The following is a 23,355-nucleotide window of genomic DNA, read 5'->3' on the forward strand; positions in this document are numbered from 1 at the left end:
AGAAAGCCGAGAAGATGTTGATGACCCTGAGCATCCTGGAGGTGCGACCGCGTCAACAAGCGAATTGAAAATCGTCGGTTCACTATTAGAGAAATGGCAGAGGATGTTGGCATATCAATCGGCTCATGCTATTCAATTTTCTCGAAGTGCTTCGAGGATTGGAAAAAGCGTTGACACAAGTGTATTATATCCGAGAGGCATTACTTTGAAGGGAATAAAATAAATATTGATTTGAATAAATAAGTACTTTAAAAAAAAAAAATTCAAAACTCACCTTTACCTTTGAACACACCTCGTACCTACCCAATTATAGTCTATCGTACTTGAGAACGAACAAGTACAACAGGAAACGTTATATTGTAACTGTGATTGCTACGCTCTGCTCAATATGATAGAGGCGACTATCGAGCTTTTGCAACGAGCCAGTGGAACCCTATCGAACAGCAGATCAGACAGCAGCATTTGCGACAAGTCAAAAGGAAAAGTAAAATGCAAGTAACAAGAGGCGGGCAAGTAACCAACTTGCTACGACAAAGTAAGTTTCGAGTAACGACAAACAATTGCATTTCTTCTGAGTCTGAGTCTGAGCTTAGAGCCTCTACGCTGCTGAGTTGAGCAGTCGCTGTACGAATGCCCTCGACATTGGAATCAAATTGCTCAAGTATGCCACTGATAGGGGCTGCAAAAAGCAACAGTAGGGTGTTCAACGAAGCAACCGTGGTACATAGAGATATTATACATTCCCCTTCCTCCTCTCGCTATATGTGCTGGTATTCAGTTAACCGTGATTGAAACGCGGCGCCAACATTAAATGCCTAAATAGAGTGGAGTAAGCGATAAGTGGTCAGTTTCGAGCCGCAATATCGGTATTCCTATTTTCAAATAAATTTTGGGCTCCACATGGAATTCCGAAAAAATTATTTTATATATGTAGTATATACCTAGATAGGAGCCCGGTATACAAAACTTGATATTTGTTACCAAATAACAGTTTGAATTTATGTTTGGTGTTTGGCATTATCGAATTTGCTGGTACGTTAAGTTAATGAACAACCCAAATGAACGAAGTTGACGTGAAATACCGAATGAGTGCTTATCAGCAGACTGTTACTGTTCTGTTAGTTCAGCAATGAAAGTTGGTAGAGCTTGTTATAATAGAGGTATAGAACTGGATAATCAGGCGATTCAATCGGCTCAACTTTCAGTAAAGACTCTCATAGAATCTATCTCATTTAGCCTTCGGCGTCACCATGTGAAGGATAGAAGAATTATTCTCAGTCTTTTAAGATACCATAGATTATACCCCATGCCCTTAAGATCTCTTTCAACTAGTCGAGCTATAAAACTACTGGTTGTCAATGCTTTTGGGAAACATTTGTGAAACATTTATGTAGTGGCAAGAAACATGCCCCACACAATTTTTAGGAATGCTCCCGAGTTGAGAGTACTTGGCTGGAATGTCGGCTCTGTTCCGATTAAGTAGACTCAGCAGTCTAAAAATTGTTCCAAGTAAATGTTATATGTTTCAGAAAATACTGTTCTAAGTTTGGTTTTCAGATCAATTACTTGACCGATAGCCGACTAATTACTATAGATTACTCCCCGGAGCATTTAATAAAAGAAAAAGTCAGATTTAGCTTAATATCTAGAGGTGAACATATACTAATGATGGACATATAGACAACTATGAGAAAGATCAAATTAAACTTCAGAGAGTTTTATATGTGATTTCGTTCCATATTTCTGCGATATTCATCCTTAGAGAAAGCAAGCTATCTTGCTAAGTGAAATACCATTGGAATCGTCTATATTTTAGTATTTCTACAGTTTTTTAGAACATTTTAAATCTTGCGGTTTTGATTTAAACATTGTTTAATTTTTTTTTTTTTGTTTTTTTTTGCATTTTACGAATTTTGAAAAATACCTCGAAGTAAAATTTAAAAATTCTTAAAAGTCGCAAAATTTTACTTATCGCATTTTAACAGCTACCTAATAGAGTAGAGTTGTAAAGCTCAGTTTTATAATCTGGAAGACTCCACGTCAGAGATTGTGCCGAAGATTTCGTGTTTTCAATCAGTAGAGCTCAAAAACGAAAACTCTTACGAAAAGGCTACAGCTTCATTGGCAACGTAATCAACAACTACTTTTTAGGACTTGTTCGAAAAGTTCAAACGTGGAAATTTTTAAATTCGACTAGAAAACTGCTCAGCGGCTTGCATTTAGCAGCCGAAAGGCACGCTATTTTAAAATACGTCATGATGTTAGTCAAAACAGCGATCGAACACAGTTCCTTAGCAAGTGATATAAAATATAATATATGTATATGAATAAAAACAATTATGTAAAATGTAAAACAAAGCAAAAAAAGAGAATATTAAGCTCCTACATCTCTACTTAAAGTTCCAAAAAAGATTATCAATGTCTCTAGTTCTTCATCCATTTTGCTAATATTCTCGTAATACATGAGAGAAAACTACATTCAAAGCTTCGCACAAATTATATCACTAAATATTTTAAACAAATTTTAAATTCATAATTTAGAAGTTTTGCGAAAGAGATGAGAGATCGCCAAGGGTGCCCTCAGTATTAAATAATGGTTATGGTTGAATTCGTTTACCGATGTTCATAAAAGTATACATACAATTATTAAAATAATGGTTATACATATGACACCACATAAATTCATGGTAAAAATAACAACAGCAAAAAGTTAAATAAAGATTGGAGCGTGTAATTGCGTAATTCATGTCGAAGACGTGACTTGAATCTTTAAGCAAATATAACACAAGATTTAACATTAACTACGACTGCACCGAAGCTAAAATACCCTTCACAGGAGCATTTCTTATAGCATAAAAGTGTATAAAAAAAAACTTGTATCTCAATTTGATCAGCCAGTCAGAATGACAGCTATTAGGCACTGTAGTGGTCCGATCTGAAAAATTTCTTAGAACCTTGTAGCACTGTCTTGAAATATTTGAATTTGTGAGGATATCTTGTTAAATAAAGAAATTTTCCGTATAACGACTTGATTTTGATCGATCAGTTTGTAAATCAGCAATATGCTATAGTGGTTTGATATCGAAGGTCCCGGCAAATGAGTTACTTTTTCGATAGAAAAGGTTGTGTGCAAAATGTCAGAGACATATCTTAAAAACTGGAGACTAGGTTAGCGTAACATACTTATATACGGACAAAGAAGCAGACGGACATGGCTAAATCGACACAAGGAAATGCTGATCATATATGATATATACATATACATATACTTTATAGAGTCTTCGAGGTTTTGTTCCGGCTGTTATAAAATTCCTCGCAAACTTGATATACTTGTACATAGCACCCGTTCAGGGTATCAAAAATAATCCACAAACTATATAAAGGTACACACATGTATTAATATTTATGAAAGAATCTTCACTTTCGTGCATAAGCTGACAATGTCATAAAAACTCACTGATTAAAATCAAACATCATATTTTGGGTAACTTACTACTTATATAATATATAACTGCACATTTACACATATATATTATATACTAACAAATATGTTTGTACATGAGTAGATATTACAATGAAAAAGCCGCAGTATCCGTTACTTTGTTACCCGTGGTACAAAGTAAATCTGTACATTAAACCGATTTATGACACGCGCAAGCTCTTCGCAATATATTTTAATCAAAAGCATGTGAGTGGATATTTGGTATTTATATCTTTTTTGTTGCGATCGAATATTTCACTTGTATGGCATTTTGTACCAATCGGGGAATTGAAGAAAGAAAGGTCAACTGTTTTTAGTTTGTTGTTGTGCAGAAGGGCATTTAAAACGCCTATAAATATGCTACATATAATGCGGCGCATGGACTCGACCATAATAACGGTAATATCACGTTTAAAAACATTTTTCATAGAGAACATTGTATTCTCATTTGTGGCTTTTATTAAGCTGCTGTCATAAATTAATCTTTATGAAATAATAAATATTAACATTAATGATTGCTGTCAATCAATGCTTTTGAAGGGCAGTGAGTGTGAGAAAATATAAATACGACCATATACATATGTATGCATGTGTGTGCGTGTGCGAATTTGCAGCTAAGCCCACGTTTGTTTCTCGATCAACTTGAAGAAAGGAAAATTTAAAATGGGTTGGCAAGTGCTTAAAGAGTTTTGTTTCATGTCTAGCGAGAGTGAGAGAGAGAGAAATAAGGAAAGAGATAAACAAATGTTTTTTTAAATTGATAATTAATGTTTTAGAATTGTCACATAGTAAATACAAGTCAAGTTCTAATTAAGATACAGTGTAAACCAAAGGTAACACAAAAATTAAAATAAAAATTCTGAAAGCAGCATCTTTGGCTGTAAGAAACTCTAATTACTTCAATCTTTTGCACTAAAATCAAGGAACAAAAAAAATAAACAACAAAACAAAATGCATAGTGAGAAACTTAAATAATTTGAAATACTGTTTTTATTTGGGTGGCCAATTTCGTTCGGTAACTAATTTACGAACTGCAGGTTCAACAGTGGTCGCAAAAATTTCTGTGGGTTTAAGAAAATATTTTTAAAAGGATCGCGTGCATATCTTGGCATTTAGAGCATACATAAGTGAGAGTATAAAAGTTTCTTAAAAACAATTGGATTTGAAACTTTGGTGAAGATTACGATCGAAATTCTACCAATTAACACTTTTTTTCCATTAGATTTGGTAATCTGAATCTCGCTGAACTTATAAAGCTCAAATAGTTTTGTAATTGCTAGATTCACTCTTGTTTGGACACCAGCAAAAATAACAGAAAAATTTCGTATATTACAGTTTTTCTTCGATAAAAACGAAAACCCCAACCAGCTGTAAAAAAGTAATGGAAATCGTCGACTACGACCGTCAGAAGCTAAACATTGCACAAAAACCGGTTTGAACCATTTAAATAAAGCTGCATACAAGTATCGATGTATGGATACCACATGAGTTAGCGCAAAAAACCTCATAGACAGAATTGGCATCAGCGAATTGCTTTTGAAACGCAATAAAAACGATCCATTCCTGAAATAGATGATTACTAGTAATAAAAAATGGATCACTTACGACAAAGTCATATGAAAACGGTCGTGGTCGAATCGCGGAGTCACGACGCAAACAGTGGTGCAGGTAGGATTGACGTTTACCATGGTTTTGCTATATGTTTGGTGGGATTGGAAAGGAATAATCTACTATTAGTCAAAACCTTGATTTGGACTTGTTTAATGAACAACTGGACCGTCTGAAGGAAAAGGAATTGTGTTCCATCAAGACAACAAAAGGCCACGTACATCGATAGTGACTCGCCAGAAGCTCTAGGAACTTGGTTGGGAGATCCATTGCAGTGTTTATTAGGTCCTTCACTAAGTAATTTCGTTATTTTTTAGACAAATTTAAACTTTTAGTAATATCTCGAGTTGTCAGGACGTGGTGCGTCCTCAAGATCGATATTGCCGGAACGAAATTTTGGCAAACCATAGCCTTATGAAATTACCTTCAAAATGCTAACAGAATGTAATCGAACAAGACTTTACGTATATAAATAATATACTTAACCTTTATTATACCCTGAACAGGGTATATTAAGTTTGCCACGAAGTTTGTGATACCCAAAAGGAAAAGTATATAAGGCTATATTATTGAACAGCGTGACGAGTTGAGTCGATTTGACCATGTCCCTCTGTATATATGCGAACTAGTCCCTTAGTTTTTGAGATATCCACCTGAAATTTTGCATAAGTCCTTATCTTACTAGTCATTTATTGGAACCGCCGATATTGGACCAATATAGCACTGAACTGAACGATCGATGAAGTGCTTGCATATAAAACTTATTTATTTGACGAGATATCTTCACCAAAATCGGCTTGATTATTGTGTAAGCCAGCAATAAAATTTTCAAAGATATTTTTCAGGCTGAAACACTTTAACATATACTCGTAGTTGCCATATAAACAGACTCAAAATCAAGATAAAGATCCGTTTATACCCTTTTATGCTATAAACAATGCACATGTGAAGGGTATTATAGCTTCGGTGCAGCCGAAGTTAACGTTATTTCTTGTTTACTAACTAAAATAACCGAATATTAAACTTTTAGCGAATTATCTTTCTCCAGTTATGGAATTTTGCATTTGCCTAATCCATTTCGTCAAGTAAAGCTAAACATTTTTATAACATCATCTAAGCAATTCCGTCCATCTCACTTTCACGAGATTAGGAGTGAACTTGGTACTCACTCCTCTCGACTTCAGGGAAAACAGTCAGTAGTAGCTCATTTATGATGACCTCCAGACGTCTCTCCAAAATAAAAACTTCTCTACTTTGACAGAAATTGGTTTGATTCGTTCGGGAAATAGCCGCAATACCTGCTCTAATTTAACCTAGTACGGAAATTCTAGTGCAAGTTATTCAAAAAACACGATAGAAACTATTTTATCAATAATATACTTGGAGGTCAGCAGTTTGATAAGGTGATCATCATACAATAACGGATTGAGAAACAGTAGAAGGACTGAGAACTTGAAAGATAGTAAGAAATTGTTTATATTATTCTTAATACTAGAAATTGATTTTAACACAGATTATACTAACATACTTCGAAGTAGAAGTTCTTTCAAAATCTAGTATGCTATGAGATTATAGAAAAAATATTTGAAAAAGCAAAATGAGGTTACCAAAAATATTTTGTACTGCCTTATTTAACATTTGCCTTACTTCATTGATATAAAGTTCCAAAACACCCATTTTTATTTGTAATTAAGTTATAAAAACTGGTGAAAACTATTAAATGCAATAATTTACAGCAATTAGTTACCAAATGGGCCAATCATAGAAAAGCAATAAACTTAATTTTGAATCATAATTATGCATAAACATATAAACTCATACTCACACATACAACAACACAGTTTCCTTGTTTCCTTAACAAAAAAGGGCATTTAATCGAAAATGTGAGCTTTGAAACTTCAACGACAACTATCATAAATTGTTGCGGCTATCAAATGGCAAACTCAAGCCTGTGGCATAAAATACTTTCAGGCAGGAGACAAATGGACAGCAGACGGACAAATAAAAACCTTATAATTCATGCGAACAGACCGAAATAGCTTTGATTCCAAATATATTTCGACATATATTCGTCGTGTTGTCGCATATTAACCAAAATATGTGCACCACACTCACAAATCGACAGGAACAACAATACAGAACACAATGGGATTAAATGCTAAACAATAGGAAAATTTACGCTAAGCAAAGTTTCAGCAGCAAACAGACAAAAATGCAAACTTCGAAGCCTGTGTGCCACTCCCACTCGCCAAATTAATAGAGGAACGGCAAATTTACAGACCCTAGTGTGCCGAGTGCTTTAGTAAGACAGCCGAGTTAGAACATGCTGCTCACCTGTTCCCAAATTTTCTTTTGTGTGTTTGTTTGTGTTGTTGTTATGAATAGATTTCATTTTGCATGTAGCAAACTTTTTAAAGGATATTCAAAATGTTGAAATGAATAAACTAACTGTACTATGCAAAAAGTTGGTGAGGATATGGATGTTCGTGTACATTTGTGTTGCTCTGGTTTACTTGTCCACCTGTTTGTCAAGGTTTTTCGGCGGTTTTCGATAACAAATATAGTCTGCCAAAAGGCACAGGCTTTTGCAGACCAAATAGTGAGCTTTGCATTTCTCTTCAATGAAAATTAAATTATGCAAATAATTAAGTTTTCACAAAGAAACAACTGAAACTTGAAAATTGTTAACCAAAGAGGTGACCCATTTACATATGTAGATATGTATCTTAATGCAAAAGTTGAAATTTGAAAAAAAAAATTTAAAAATATCCAAGATATTGAAAACACTTTTTTGTAATTAAAAAATTATAAAAAATTAAAAATCTTTTATAAATAATTTCATAATAAAAACTATATACCCATCACTGTTGCATTCATCATGGCATCTTGATTTTAATCGGTTAGTTTGTATGGCAAATGTATGCTATACATAGTAGTCCGAATCGAACAATATATTTGGATATCATAGCGATGCCTTGGATAATAATATCCGCCGAATTTAGTGAAGATATATTTTGTCAAATAAGAAAGATTTCCATAGAGCACCTGATTTTTAACCGATTTGTTCAAGGATTTTTTATTTAAAAAGAAATTAAATTAAATCGTGAAAATATTTTGGCCAAAAAAAACATTTTTTCATACAAAGACTTGATTGTAAACGATCAGTTTGTATGGCAGCTATATTCTATAGTAGTCCGATCTGAAAAAAATCGTTCATGGATTGTAGCATCGCTTAGAAAAATATTCTATATTAAATTTCGTAAAAATACTTGTCGAATAAAATAGTTTTTCATACAAGATATTGGTGTTCAAGGTAGGATAGCTATAAGCTATAGCAGTCCGATATCGGCGGTTTCGACAAATGAGCAGCTTTTTGGGATGAAAATGACGTGTTCGTAATTTCAGATCGATGTCTCAAAAACTGAGAAACTAGTTCGCGTATATACTGGCAGACAGACTGACGTGCCTAAATCGACTCAACTTGTCACACTGATCATTTTTACATATATGTGTGTATATATAATACTTTACAAGATCTCCGACGTTTTTAAGCGGCAAAGAACCGTCAACTCAGCAGCATTCGCCTAAATTACTTCAGGGATGTTTTCTGCTGCTACAACAACAACAAAACGCCTTAGGTTGCACTCTCAAAGCCTGAAAGAAAGAAGTTGTACTTCCAGCAAGTAATTGGCATTAGGCTTTCTACTATAAATAAGATCGGTTATTCAGTTTTTGATTATAGCAATCAAAGAAGATGCAACTCGGCAAAAGTCTTGAGATCCTTAGGGTAAACTTGTAACAGGTTATGAGATTAATAAGTATTTTTAAAAAACTTTGAAAGCAATTTTTGATAGAGTTTTTGCTCTACAAAAATTTCAGTTTGTATACATTTCTAATAATTATACTACAATTCGTAAGGGATCTTTTAGATTACCATCGTTGTGGAAAAAATATATTCAGGCATTTTTTTAGGAAACAAATATTTAATATTAGCAACATTAACGCAATTTAATTTAATTAAATACTTAGATGAATAAAAAACACTAAAAGTTCAGAAGTGATTAGTACTCACGTTTGCAAAAGTTTGTGGACGCGGTGGCGGCAACTGCGTCGGTGGACGCATTCCCAATTGTTGTGGAGGAGGTGCTGGACTATAGCGTGGTTGATGCATTTCGTTCACTTGAGGTTTTTTTTAGCTGAGTTGATAAACTTTTCAATTCTACAAATAAAGTAAAGAAAAATTATAAAAACTGATCGGACTAATTTTAAAGTGATTAAACTTAAGCAATTATAGTATAGCAATGGAAAAAGTATGGAATAATCTCAAGGCAAACAAATATAAGAATGTTTCCTATCGATAATAGAAAATTTTTGCATTCATTTGTGGTATTACGAAGTAATATTCACAAAGTGAAGATATATTATTTGAGTCACAAAGTATGAAACCTTTTAATATGTTTACCATTTAATACAGAATTAAGTATATTAGAAATATTTTGTAATGTGATCTGCACTCCCGCCTAATATCACGAACCAAAGCTGGTATTTACTTGATTGTTGGGGAATTGTTACATTCACTGTGAATGATAATTTAGCAAGATTTTGGAGCGATGACATCTTTGACTTATTTTTACGCTAAAATCGCTACTGATTTTGATTGTGAGAAAAATCAAGGATGATCTATGATTTTAGCAGCATGAATGACACAATCTTTGTCACAATAGATCATTTGCTAGAAATGTTGCAATTTCGTATCAGCGATATGTTTTTGCAGGCAATGTAAAGAGTGACAGCCATTAAGATGAGTATCGAGCAAGCTAATGAGCAGATATAGCCGCAAACTGTCATTAAAGTCTCTAAAAATTGCGAGAGAAAATCAAATCAATGAATAAAAGTGCTACGCAAATAGTCAGAATGTTAACACCATGGAATAAAAAATATGTTTCGTTGCTTGCAAAGATTTGCAACGACCATCACTTAAAAATACTTTAATCGCTTCAATATAGAAAGATTATTTATATTTACTAATGAGTTTTTTTCAAAGCGTCACTATATTATTTATATCAGTTGTTTACTATGTATAGTTATCATCTGATCAAAGTTGACCCAGACTGACAAAAACATCATTTTTACGAATTTTAAAACAAATCTCTATTATCCTTCAAAATAGGCTATTTTTGAGACAAAACTAGCAAGCCAGTGATTAATCCCATTTTCCATTAATTTGTTATAAACCTCGACTGGGATGACCTTCAGTGCGTTTTACAGATTGATTTCGTCAAAAGTAATGCTTCGTTTGATGAATGTAGGGTTCTTTACTTATCGTCGTTTTTGCAAAAGACTCAGGTCTTCAGGTATGAGTCTAGCAAGGGAACGCTCATACCCAAAACATTAACTAAAATGTTGTTGAGTTGATCCATAGGGAATTTTTCTTTTTGAAAAATTTATTAAAATTTTTCTTTTTAATTTTTTTATTCCGTTAGTTGGTGTATTTTGTATTTTTAAATTTTAAACCGGCTTGTAGGTTAATGTTTTTTAATACCGTATTTGGGATTAAAAAAAATTAATTCTATTATTTTTTTAATGCATATTTGCAACGCTGTTAATAAGAGATGCTGAGATCCACTGCTTCCTCTCTTATGCTAAATTATTATATTATTATTAAAGATATTTTTTTATTTATTTATATAATTTATACTATTATTCATTCAAATAAATAAAATTATAGCAAAATTAAAATAAATGCATATTTATATATTGACTCACCAAAATAGAAACGGGTGGCTATTACTGACGGTGACTCTTACAAGCTTTGAAATTTCACTTTGATATTAAAAATATATATTCTGAAGACTGTAGGAAGCCAAAGGTCGTGTTTAATTTATTTCGTCAATTTTTTTTAATTAAATATATTTTCCACAGCACATTATACAAAAAAATATTTTAGAGTATTATTTTATGTTGTATAACTTTACTTTGCTTTAACACTTTATGCACTGATTTTGGATTTTCTTTGTTTTAGTTGCTTTTTTATTATAAATTTTCAATTAGCTTTCTTTTAAGCAAACAATTTTTAAAAAATGTACGCTGTTTTTAGTAATAGTGTTTTTTTTTTTGGTTATAATTCTATAGAAATATATGTATGTTGTATGGTTAACAGTGTGTTGCCTTATAAGGACTTCACTTTTGCATTATTTCAGTTTGTTTATTTATTAGATAAAACAATATTTCAACACTGTCGCTTTGCTTTAGAAAATTCAATTCATTTGCCATTTATTTGCGTTAGTTATAAATTTTGTTAACACAAATTTTGTTTTTGAATTTTATAAGTCACTGAAATGATTTGTGGTAAAATTTATTAATTTTTCAGTTAAAGTTCACTTAAATTTTTTTTTAATTTTTATTCTGTTTAATACACTGTTTTGAAGAAAGCTCACCTCAATTATTATGTTTTTTTTTAATTCTGTCTAATTAACTGTTTTTTGGAGAAAAATCGCTTCTAGTTTTAGTTTTTATCTTTTACTTACTTACAATTTTTAGTTTCACTTTTCACCGCTTTTTATTTTCTCATTCCACCTACTTACCTATATCTCGCATTATTTTCGCATATTTCTTTATCAATATGTATTATTATATATTATATAATATTATTGCTTTTTGTTGTTGTTATTAACGTTATTCACACAATGCACGCCCACAAAATCATGCACACGTTTTGCATATTAATTTTTGTAAATTTTGTCATTCACCCCAACTTCTCAGCGTCTATTTTCTTGCTTTTTTCTGCGTATTTCGTTTTGTTTTTATTACCCTGTTTTGTTTTGCTGTCACCTTTAGCTTGTTGCTTTCTGACACTTTAAACACCACAATTCTCTTTATCAATATTTTTTCACCTTCTTTACGTCTTACACTTTTTAGCACTTTTGTTTTTTCCACAATCTTCACTTGGCACTTTACTTTGCTGACACTTTCCGGCTGCGGGCAAATACTCGTATATTGCAAAATAGACGCAGGTATTTTATTAGAATTTTTCTGCAATAAATTAGTATATATGTATATATATCTATGTTTGTATGTAATTGTTTTTGTATGACACAGCTGTTGTATGAATATGCTTCTCTGCAGAAAAGTGGCTGAGTAAATAAAGCAAGTGTGTATGTAGTCTATGGAAGACACTACTGAGCAACTTACAGGTGTTTTTTTTTTGGTTTTTTGTTTATTTCAAACAAATATGTATTTACTTTACTGTTTTGTTGTAGATAACACTTTGCACCAAAGCTTCAAATTCCGAATTCCGACACACTTGCTACATTAAATATTTATCAAATATATTGTATATATGTATGTATGTATATTGGCGTTGATTATGCAGTTAGCAATATGATATATGTATATATGTATATTTTACACAATACGCATACGTTTTTTTTTTTTTTGTTTTAGAACAGTTGGAAGCGACAGTTTGATTGTTCGAATAGACAATTTTGCAGTTGAAGTGAGCGGAAGTGATGTAACTACTTTAGATTTTGCCGAATCACTTTTTATCGATCATTTTATTTTCGACAACAAATTCAGTTTTATTGAAAAAATGTATTGAAATTTTTATTTTCATGAACAAATGCAGTTTTGCTAATGAGAGTTTTTTACCCGTACACGGATTTGCTTCTATTGCTTTCGAAATATATCGTTATACTACATATGTAGGTATGTATGTATTATATTTGTTAACTACAAGGAAGCCTTAATGCACTTGCGGCACATCGATATGCTAAATATAGCCAATTACACAAAAAATCGTCGGCGTAGACTACAAAAAGTTGTGAAGTGCGCTTGGTAAATAAATTGCAGCTGAGTTTATACACGTTTGCAGTTAGTATATAGATATTTTTTTGTATTGTATTATATTTGTTTTTTTATATTATGCATATATGTTTTTAGTATTATTTATGTTTTTTGTGTTAAATATATTTTTAATATAACTTTCTTAGTTTCGATTTAAAGTTGTTTACAAGCTTGTTTTGTTTTTTGGTTTTATTGGTAAATTTCACTCAATCCACTTACGAAGGCACACGAAACAGTCTGCGGTTCCGGTTTTTACGCCCATAAAATTTTAGCACACAATTAGCGTTTATGCTTCTGCATTGATGTATTTATTTATTCTAAATTTTGTAGTTTTAAAACATTACCAATATGTTAGAAATACTATGTAATTACGGTATTTTGAGCACATAAAATTATTATTGTTTGTTTTTATGTTTTTTTTTAATATAATTTTTTCGTAACCTTTCAAACAATTGCAGCCGTCACGCAATGTTAGTGAAAATTTTCATTACAAAACTACTTGCGAACTGTAATTATAAATTAATGTAAGGTATTAATTAAATAAAGCTGTAATATAAATACTTGAAGTAGAGACACTAATTTATTACGAGTGACCACCATTGCATTAGGGCCAACTTCGTGTTCCACCCCAAAGACTTTAAATATATAAAAGTATATACCACAAAAAAAGAACATTCACTTGGGTTGGACCGAAGCTATAATACCCTTCACAAATAAAATTTTCCATGCAAGAATTTGATAGGTCAATTTGTATGGCAGCTATACGCTATAGTGGTCCGATATCGGCGGTTCTGACAAATAAGCAGCATCTTGTGGAGAAAAGGGCTTGTGCAAATTTACAGATCGGCATCTCAAAAACAGAGGGACTAGTGCGCATATATACAGGTGCACAGACAGACATGTCTAAATCGACTTAGCTCGTCACACTAAAGATTTATATAAATATACATTTTATGGTGTTCCCGACGTTTTCTTCTGGATTTTACAAACTTCGTGGCAAAGTTAATTTACCCTATTCAGGGTATAAATATACAACAAACGAGTAGGCAACTTTTTCAGTAGCAAATAAAAGTAAAAATCGAGCAGACTCCACCAGCCATTTGTGCTACGTTGATATAGCAGACAACGCCAGCGTCGCCTCATTTGTGCACCTCTTTGTGCCCATGTGTAGGCTTAAAATAGCCTCAGCCAACTTACATATCTACATAAGTATGTAGGTACAATCATATGTATGTGTGTGTGCCTATGTTTTTCGCGTTGCGAGGACGTATATATGTAGATTTTTAATTAAGTCACCAACGTAGGCACGACCCTACAAGCCAGCACGGACAAACCTTTAAAAATTGTACACTATTGTAGTTATTTATGTTAGGTTATGGTTACACGTTTGAAAACATCGAAAAAAATACGCTGCAAATACAGAAGAAATGCTAAAGCTAAAGCAAACGGTAGGTGGGAATTGACCAAATTTGTTGTCAATATATTTTGTTTTATGCTTGCGCCTTCCATAATATACACATACCATACATATCGTATATGTTTCATTTGTTTTTGTTGCTTATGGTTACAAAGTTGACAACCGGTTAGCCAGCGCGTCCATCCCGGCTTTTTTGGCAGTTTTTTTTTTGTACTCCTTACTCAACACCTAATTGCAACCTCAAAGAAACGCACAAATTTTATAATTTTGATATCGCTCTGCATTTTATCAGCAATATTCTTCCCTTAACTGCTTATTTGCAACAAAAGAAATTTGTAATAATGAAATCGCATTCACTTCCTTGTTTACGCGTCTGCTTGCACCTGCTATCTGCTTCCGCTTGCGCTACTTCTACATCTACACACACACACACACAATTGTACGTGCTCGTAGTAAGTAATTTTCCCAATTATACTTTGCTTTTCGCACTAGCGGTCGCCATTGAGGAGAGCCCCCGATGCCTAGAAATTTCAGTTACAGATTTGGCTATCAAGTCCACAAGACTTCACTACACATTTTCAAATGGAAAACGTTGTTTCTTCGACACTACACTTGTTTGCTATAGCACTATACATATGTATGCAAACCGATGTACTAGAATTTTCATACCGCAAATTCTGCTTTCTATAACTTCTGCTTTGTTATACAATTTCGATTTTCAACGTTTGCGTGTTTTCGCGACTGATTTTCCGATCACAAAATGAATTGTCGCTTAGCTTACACAATAAATTATGCACTTTCGTAAAAATAACACAATAATTTGCACAAAATGTCTGAAATAAATGCGGTTCAAGTCGCAAAAATTTGTTTCTGCTTCTGCTTTGTATTTTGCAATTAATTAAAAAAGCATCGAACTACGGGAGAGACGTGCTAAGAACACAATGAGAAGACAAAACCGCGAATGGTCAGGGTTGCAAACGAGAGCATGTAACGAGAATGTTTTATACTTCTGCGAAAAATTTACGCTGTCAGAGAATGTTAATATATAAGAATATGCAATGACATTCTCTGTTTGTGGTCATTAAAAATATAAAAATATCGATTAAAAAAATTTTACTAATAAGATTGGCATATATTCTTAGCCCATTAGCAGATATCATAGCCAGTTGGTCCATTTGGGAAATATGCAAAAATCAAAACAACGCAACACGGCTTCGCTGTCGACGTCAACGTCGAAACGGCAATGATAAGAAAAAAGCGAATGGTAACACAAAACAAGGAAGCCGAAAAAGTGAGAAGGAATCAAAAAGCAAATGCAGCAGAGAGCGGCACCAAATAATAATGAGAGTATATTTTTCTGTCTCTCTCTCTCTCTATCTATCATGTAAACAAATAGAATAGTGATAAGAAAGAGTGAGCCAAAATGTATGGTATGGCTGGCAGTTCTGCATATCAACTGCTACTATTACCCGCTAGGAGTCCGCTAAAGTAACGGTATCTTTGTAATGGCGTGTAGCGGAACCAAAGAACTTCTTGTATGTTCCCTGGTCAAAGTGATGCTCCCAGAGCTCAAGGCAATGCAACATAATTATTTTCCCATTAGCGAAAGCCGGCTGCTTCTGCTTGATAACTTCCTTCAGACCAATGTCCAATTGCTGACATTACAGCTCCAAATTAAGAATGTGGCGGTAAGTGAGCAGTTCATAATAAATGAATCCCTGCCAATCCTACCAAACACATAGCATTATGGAAGCAAACGTCAAGCCTGAGTTGGCCACTGTTTGCGACGACTCACCGCACGACCACGACCCTTTCGCTAGACGTGGCTCCAAACGGTTTTTGTGCAATGTTAGCCATCTGTTAGAAAAATAAGCTTACATATATTTTGATCAGAAAAAGTTTGTCGATTTCTAAGTTAAATTTAAGTTCGGTTGATTGTGAAAAGGTCCGTCACACGTAGGGTTGCTAATTTTTTATTTCAAAAATTTTGGATTAACAACTAGTTTTTAATTTTTTAATAAAAATTTTATTTTTTAATCCAAGGTGTTGGGATGCTGGGATAAAAAATTAAATGTTTTTTAATTCGAATGTTTAGTTTGCCGACCAGTGCTCTAGACTGTTGAAGATGATGGCTCGGTGCGAACTCTATTTTCAAATAGGAGAACACGAAGTACGCAAACGCGAAAAAATCTTAATTCCAAAACAATTTCTTATTTTAAATCTTAATTATATGCTTGGGATTAAGCTTTTTTTTCAATTCTGTGTTTAGGATTTTTAATCCGGTTTGTAGGATTAAATTTTTATTATTTTTTGATCCCATATTTGGGATTAATTTTATTTTCAATACGGTATTTGAAATAAAATATTTTTAATTCCGTATTTGGGGTACAATATCAAAAAAAATCAATTATTAAATTATTTAATCAGACTATACGAAGAAGCCTCAAGAAGGCAATCGGTCGAAAAAAAACAGTTTTAACCCTTAAAATGCATCAAAAAAGTCTACAATATGTTTAAATACACAAATCTTGGAGCTTAAACGAGTGAAGAAACATTAAATTATATATTCTCACAAATGCAAAATAAACCTTGGTTGATTCAGGTATGCGCTGGTTCAAGATTAATTTTTCGTATGGTAATTGTATCATCTCAATTATGCTCCTTGTCATTGTGCAAAAACGGCAAACTATTACTATATTTTTTATATAAATATAATATTTATATATCAAGGAGTTTCAATATAATTCGAGACTCAACAGTCCCGACCTGAATCCAATCGAGTAGCTGTGGCAATTTTTTAACTTTGAAGTAACGAAGAAACACCTAAAACTACAACAAAACTTGACTCATTTTTGGACCATGCGTAGACTGTTACAGTCAAAAATTAAGGGGATTCTATGCCGAAACATTAACACAATTGGCCAAATGATAGCTTAAGCACAGCTGCTTGCGTTCAAGCGCTATCCGCTTTAGTCAATGCCAATACGCATTAAGGCTGTTATTGGCTAAAGCCAAGTACCTCTTGTAGAAACTTAATATTTAATAAAGTTCAACCAATCAAATATTTTCATCGTTGTTTTTGATGCCCCGAACAGTTTGAGTTATCATTTCAGCAAATTCGAAAAATGCTATTTCGAGAAAAATGAGTTTCAAGATACACTGATGGAGCTGATTGAACTGGGCGACCACTCTTTAAATGCCTGTAACTCAAAAACTATCTGAGATATCGAGTGAAAATTTTAGTATGTTATTTTAAAAGTACTAATATGAAATAGAAGCGATTTTTGCAAAATTGCACACCTTAAGAAGATGAAGAGTAAATAAAATAACTAGACAATTCTTCTTAATATAGAACACCAATTCACCATTCAAAATAAAACGTAGTTTTCTTTGTTTTATATAATTTTCTATTTTTACGTATTTTTTATGCTCACAATTGCTCTGTATAAAAGATAGAAATCTTAAACCGATGTTGTACATACAACTGGCAATACATTCTTATTTTATTTTTACAAAAAAAAAAAACCTGCTTAAATGGACGACACTATGGAAGACTAATGTTTACTTTTTTTTACAATATAAATTTATATCTGCTTTTTTTAGTTTATGGACAAGTTTTGCACAAACGCCTTAAAATCGCAACAATACAATTTTTTTTATTAGAAGCAATCGATACGAATTCTTTAGAAATTATAAAATTTACTAAATAAAACTTTGTTTTTGTTCTAACACGGATTTTGATAGAACATAAGCGAATAAGTTAAAACATAATGGATAAATGGTTTAAAATTCCACACAGCAAATTAGAATGAAAACACACACAGGCATGTGTGTATGTGTTTAAGTATATACAAATTTAGGAGTATGTGTGTATGTTTGTCTGTCTGTAATATTAAAATACAAAAACTGCTACTCGAATGGTACAACCACCGCTCACCACGCCCACTTCGGTGACACTTTGCCAAAGTTAAATTCATTGGGATGACCTTGATGCTTAACATCCGACATATGATTCGCTACCTCCGACCACTTAAACGGTCCACTCGAAGCCTCGCGCATTGCAATCGCTTGCATGTCATTACGCACCGAACGGCGATCGGTTATTCGCTCCAGCTCCGCTAGTTGCGCGGCATCATCGATGCTCACACTCAAGCGTTCGTCCTTCAAATTGGAGGCAATGTCTGTGGACTCACTGGCAACACTTGCCACCGACTCGCGCGTTTGTACATGCTGCAACCGTATAAATATGGGGCCGGCGAAGGCATGATAATCACTAATACCGATTTGCGCATTGTACGAGAATAATTTGATGTCAATATTACCATAGGCCACGGATTCTTCGCCCAGCAGATCGCCACGAAAACCGTGCTTGCGCATAAAGTGGTCGACAGCCTCCAGATTGGTGAGCTCATCTTCGAGTTTGGCTTTCATATCAACATAGGTGTTGTCCGCCGTTAAGCCACTAGCTTGCAGCATTTCGTCGAAGTAAGGCACACCATTAGCTATCCAAGTGGAATTTTCACCGGTTAGGAAATTCTCTGACACATCCTTAAGATTTATGCGTCCGGGCAACTGTTCGACGATCCACACCAAACCCTTATTGCGATTGTGACGCTCACTAATGGCCGCTTCATCGGCGGCATTCAATGGCAATGCGGCATCATCGTGTTTTTCATCCTCCGCCAGTGTCATATATAAATTGTCTTGTGGTCGCAATTTATTCAAGTCCACCGTTATCCACTGTTTACAACCAGTGAAGGGGTAACGTAACATTGCCTTCGCCCAGGTGCGACGATTTTGCGCTATACGATTTGCGGCCATGACGCGTGCCGCCAACGGCAAGGCTTGTGTGATATTTACCGTCTTCCACAAGTCGAGATTCTCATTTTTAATACCCACACCACCGACAATCGATTGCACTTGACGTCCTTTAACAATGTAAAAGTCATCGGTGGAGCCGAGTATGCCGGGATAACCGGTAAATGTGATATCTACGCCGGGCACCGTATTCGAGCGTTTATTCGGTGAGAAGTGATAATGAAATTTATAACGTTTCTGTATGCGCAACATTGAGGCATAACTGGCGGCAGTGCTGTGACCGAAGAGTAAGCGCCATGTTGGCGAATCGCCAGTTTGAAAGATTTTCGTTAGCATTGTGGCACTCGGTAGAAAGAAGTTCTTTGGGCCGGTTTCGGTTGCCGAAACAGCATCAGCTGCCATGCCTCCAGCTTCAACTTGCGTGTTCTTTGATTCCGCAGCGACATCTGTTTGATTATCTGTCTTCAATACGAAATTCTCAAAATATATTTTAAGATCTTGTATATCTGCCGCTGCATTCAAAAGTAGAAAATCGGAGAATGGTATTTCCTCTTCGAGATCTGAACGTGCACGTGATGCGCCTCGTATATAGCCTGTCATTAAACCCTCCAATTGTCTAAAGTATAGACTGATCTGATGCCAGTAGTGATCATGTTCGCCACGTTGCAAAGCCGTCTCTTTGATACTCATATAATTCTCTTCAAGTAGCTCGCGCAGCCAAGTGCAGAAATTCTGTGAAGTCTCATCACGGTTGCAAGACGATTCGATGGTGCTATTGTGAGAAAGTCAAGAGATTTATAATATGCTCAGAGTGATAAAAATTGTAGTTTACTTACTTTTTCCATTGATTATAGATGTTGTTCCATGTCAAAGAGCCCTCAAGTATGCCAGCACCGAACGCCTGCACCCAGTCGGGGTAGGTTCGTTGTGTTTCCACCTCTATTTGCGCCCAACTGTAAAATAAGAAGAAAGCGAAATTATAACAAGCGAAATAATTAAGTTCTAAAGTAAATAAGAAAGAACCTAAACTCAATTCTTAAGATCTCCTTAAAACTTGAATTCGATTGGATTTATTTTGACAATCCTTTAAACTGTTATAAATTTTCAAAACCCATTACTGGTCTGTTAATCGATCCGAGAGAAACAAAGTACTCGAGAATATAGAAGTGTTGAAAAGAACTTCACTTTAAGGCCAAAGAATGCAGATTTCGTAAGAATTGAAATGTCGGCATCCTCTAAAATAATGGAAGTAAGTGTCTGAAAATAATTTGTAACAATATTAAGAGCCTATAAAGCGTTTTCTATGGATATGTTAAAGAAATGTTCCTTTCATTATTATAAAGAATCTGTTGAGTAGGCTAAACCACGGCGGATCGTGGAATTAAAACCAACTAGAAAGAGGAAATTGTATTTTCAGTCAAATTACTTCAAAAAAATATTGCTTAAGAAACCTTACCTAGACTCCATGGCTAGAATTTCCGTATCTCCAACCTATTCTAACAACAAAAAGATATATATATATATATCCTATATCTCTAGCCCAGAAACATTATTTGTATAAACTTTTGGGAGATTAAGGAGTTTCTTTTTCCTATCTTTTATCTCTCTAGATTTCCTAAATCTGCAAAGGATGATTTTTTAAATTTAGCACTTACCCATTTTCATAGATGGAATCCTTGTAGCATACTCTAGCAGCACCCTTTGGAATGTTAAGAAGATCATTTTGCTGTTTCCAGTATTCAGTATGAAATCCAGTCTGTTTCGACCAAAATTCTGTGGCACAGTAAGTACCATTATATTTCGGACGTTCCATATAGCTAATGAAGAAAGCTCCGATCACAAGTAAACCAGCACCGATAAGGATGTAAGTCCCTATCCGAGTTTTTTGCCAAGATGCTCCCACAACTTTAAGCATTGTTCCGGCCGTCTTGAAGCTTACTGGTTACAAATGCGAAAGGAATACGTTTAAGCGCCTAAAACGCTGCTTAAAATGTCGGACTTTTTACGGCTCCTTTACGATATGCGCTTTAGTTAGATAGTTTTTGTTAAGATAAAAGCCTCTTGTTTTTTATTTATTATTATAATACAGATTATTTTCAGTTAGAATTGATTTCACACAAGAAATATTTAGCTGGTAACGGCACAAATATGATGTGGCTAGGGTTTTACACACGGCTATAATTGAGGTCAGCGCGTGCAGCGTATGAATGTCCAAAGCTGCGGTGGTGTATGTCGATGTTGTTGGTTGCTACAACAACAACTGTGCGTGTAACGTTGGCACAAGCGAGGTGGTTAGCACCGAGGTATAGGGTTTCTGTGGCCACTTTGACTGGCAAAACGACCGTGTTGCTCATCGGAGGAGGCGTTCAAGTCGCTAGCTGTTTTGTTTACGAAAAGTAACTATGTTCTGTGATGTCTGTTTTTTTTGTGATCTATAAATGCAAATCGCTGGTTATGTATTTGTAGTTCGGCGGTGAATGCCACTAAGATTTGTTATGTGCTGTTTAGAATCGGTTGTCTTGGAAGCACTTTGAAAATACAGTTATTTGTTGAAAATTGTAGAATGCCAAAATTTTTGCTAATGTCTTTTTTGTATTTGATTTTATAAAATAGGCCGGAGTTAGTTTGAGTTATTGGTCAATGAAGTCCCTGAAAGAAGAAATATATAAAAAAAAAATTTATAAATAAAAAATATATACAAAAATGCATAAGCTAAAAATATTGTTACTAAAAAATACAAATATAATCAATATTTTTTTACTCTCTATAGAAATATTCAGCGTCAACAGTGGAGTATCGCTTCGTGTATCACAGACAATCGCTAGCAATAGTATGTAAGCTCAAAGTAAAGACCTCAATATTTATACGAAAAGAACTTAAGTAAAAGAGTGAGAACGTAAGCAAAGAAGCGAGAGAGAGAGTAAGGATCATATACAATGCCATAAGTGTCATACTCTGAGAACCGTTTTCGAAAAGGTAAGTGTGGATGAACAATAAAAATACACAGTCAAAAAATTATTAAATATTGACTTCTTAATACTTATACTGGAATTTCCAATATAGCAAAAATCAATAAAAAAAATACTAAAAACTAATAACCTGACTTCACAAAAGTTTCGCGTGCAAAATCAAAAATTCAATAATTTTAACCACACCCACATAACCTCACTTGCTTGTATTATGTTGCTATTGCTTCAAATGAATAGCACTTATTCGATGAATGAAGCCAATTTCGAATGCGTAAAAAAGCACTAATAATGTTTATAAATTCATCTAATTGAAATTCCAAAATTTATTGCCGAGAATCTCTATTAAGTAAATATTTATTTATGCGAATTTTGGCATTTTGTGGAAAATTTTTTATGCATTTGCGCCAATTACCATATGACCAAGCATAGAGTTTATTAATTATTTGTGGAAAATGGAAATCATACAATATTTACCAAAAGTGAAAAGCGAATTGTTGAAAAGTACATTCAGTAGATAAATATTTTTTAAATACTTGCTGGCAGACAGGCGTGGGTTCTACGTTTTAGATTGTAGCAAATTAGACTCTATTCAAATAAACAGATAAATAATCGCTGAAACACAAATATTATTCCAATAAATCGATGTTTTCCAGTAACAGCAGATAATCAAAGGCATGCGAAATTATGTGGAATGCATTGGATTTCATATTTATTTTGGAATTTGGATTTCCTTTTCACTATGCTAATGATTATTAATATTATTAATTGAATGCCGAATAGCACTTTTCGGTTGTTTATAATTTCATCTTTAGAACACATAAATAAATTTTTTTTCGCGTCCATTTTTGTAGTTACCTTTAGTTTAGTTTTCAATAACAGGCTTCTAAAGTGCAGTCGCTAGTTCCATCAATTTACCTTTAAACGCGTTTTTATCAAAGCCACATTTTGAAAATTTTCTTGAGTGATGACTCGGAGACAAATGATCCGATAACTATCGGGTATTTTGGTTGAATTTCTACTTAGAAATACAGCTAATTTGTCAAATTTTGATAACCAACAAAATCTTCCAGTAGAGAATTTGTTTTGGTTTTCATCTACGGAAAAGGCCAGACTCACCGCAGCAGTGCATGAGCGCTGTCAGAGTCGCGGGTTGATCGAAAAATAGTTGATTCTTCAAAAATCTTGCTATATATTTTCAAAATACTCGTATGTACAAACAT

At 33.8% G+C, this 23,355-nt stretch overlaps 2 protein-coding genes across 4 annotated transcripts in view; both read right to left on the reverse strand.

The window, feature by feature from the left end:
* The window catches only part of shep (alan shepard), a 509,138-nt gene extending 497,069 nt beyond the window's left edge, over positions 1-12,069 (reverse strand). The window contains exons 1-2 of the mRNA XM_014231725.3: positions 10,856-12,069; positions 9,162-9,308 (exon numbers count right to left, since the gene is read on the reverse strand). Coding sequence (XP_014087200.1) covers positions 9,162-9,260 — 99 coding nt within the window. The 5' untranslated portion in view covers positions 9,261-9,308; positions 10,856-12,069. The remainder of the gene's footprint in view (positions 1-9,161; positions 9,309-10,855) is intronic.
* A 5,663-nt stretch (positions 12,070-17,732) lies between these two features.
* lama (lamina ancestor) overlaps positions 17,733-23,355 on the reverse strand; it is a 35,194-nt gene continuing 29,571 nt past the window's right edge. For all 3 annotated transcript variants that reach the window (XM_014231732.3, XM_036359915.2, XM_014231733.3), the window contains exons 3-5: positions 20,822-21,815; positions 20,003-20,119; positions 17,733-19,938 (exon numbers count right to left, since the gene is read on the reverse strand). In XM_014231732.3, the coding sequence (XP_014087207.2) occupies positions 18,282-19,938; positions 20,003-20,119; positions 20,822-21,081 (2,034 nt within the window). In that variant the 5' untranslated portion in view covers positions 21,082-21,815 and the 3' untranslated portion in view covers positions 17,733-18,281. The remainder of the gene's footprint in view (positions 19,939-20,002; positions 20,120-20,821; positions 21,816-23,355) is intronic.

The sequence above is a fragment of the Bactrocera oleae genome, chromosome 6, assembly GCF_042242935.1.
Source record: "Bactrocera oleae isolate idBacOlea1 chromosome 6, idBacOlea1, whole genome shotgun sequence".
Classification (NCBI taxonomy): domain Eukaryota; kingdom Metazoa; phylum Arthropoda; class Insecta; order Diptera; family Tephritidae; genus Bactrocera; species Bactrocera oleae.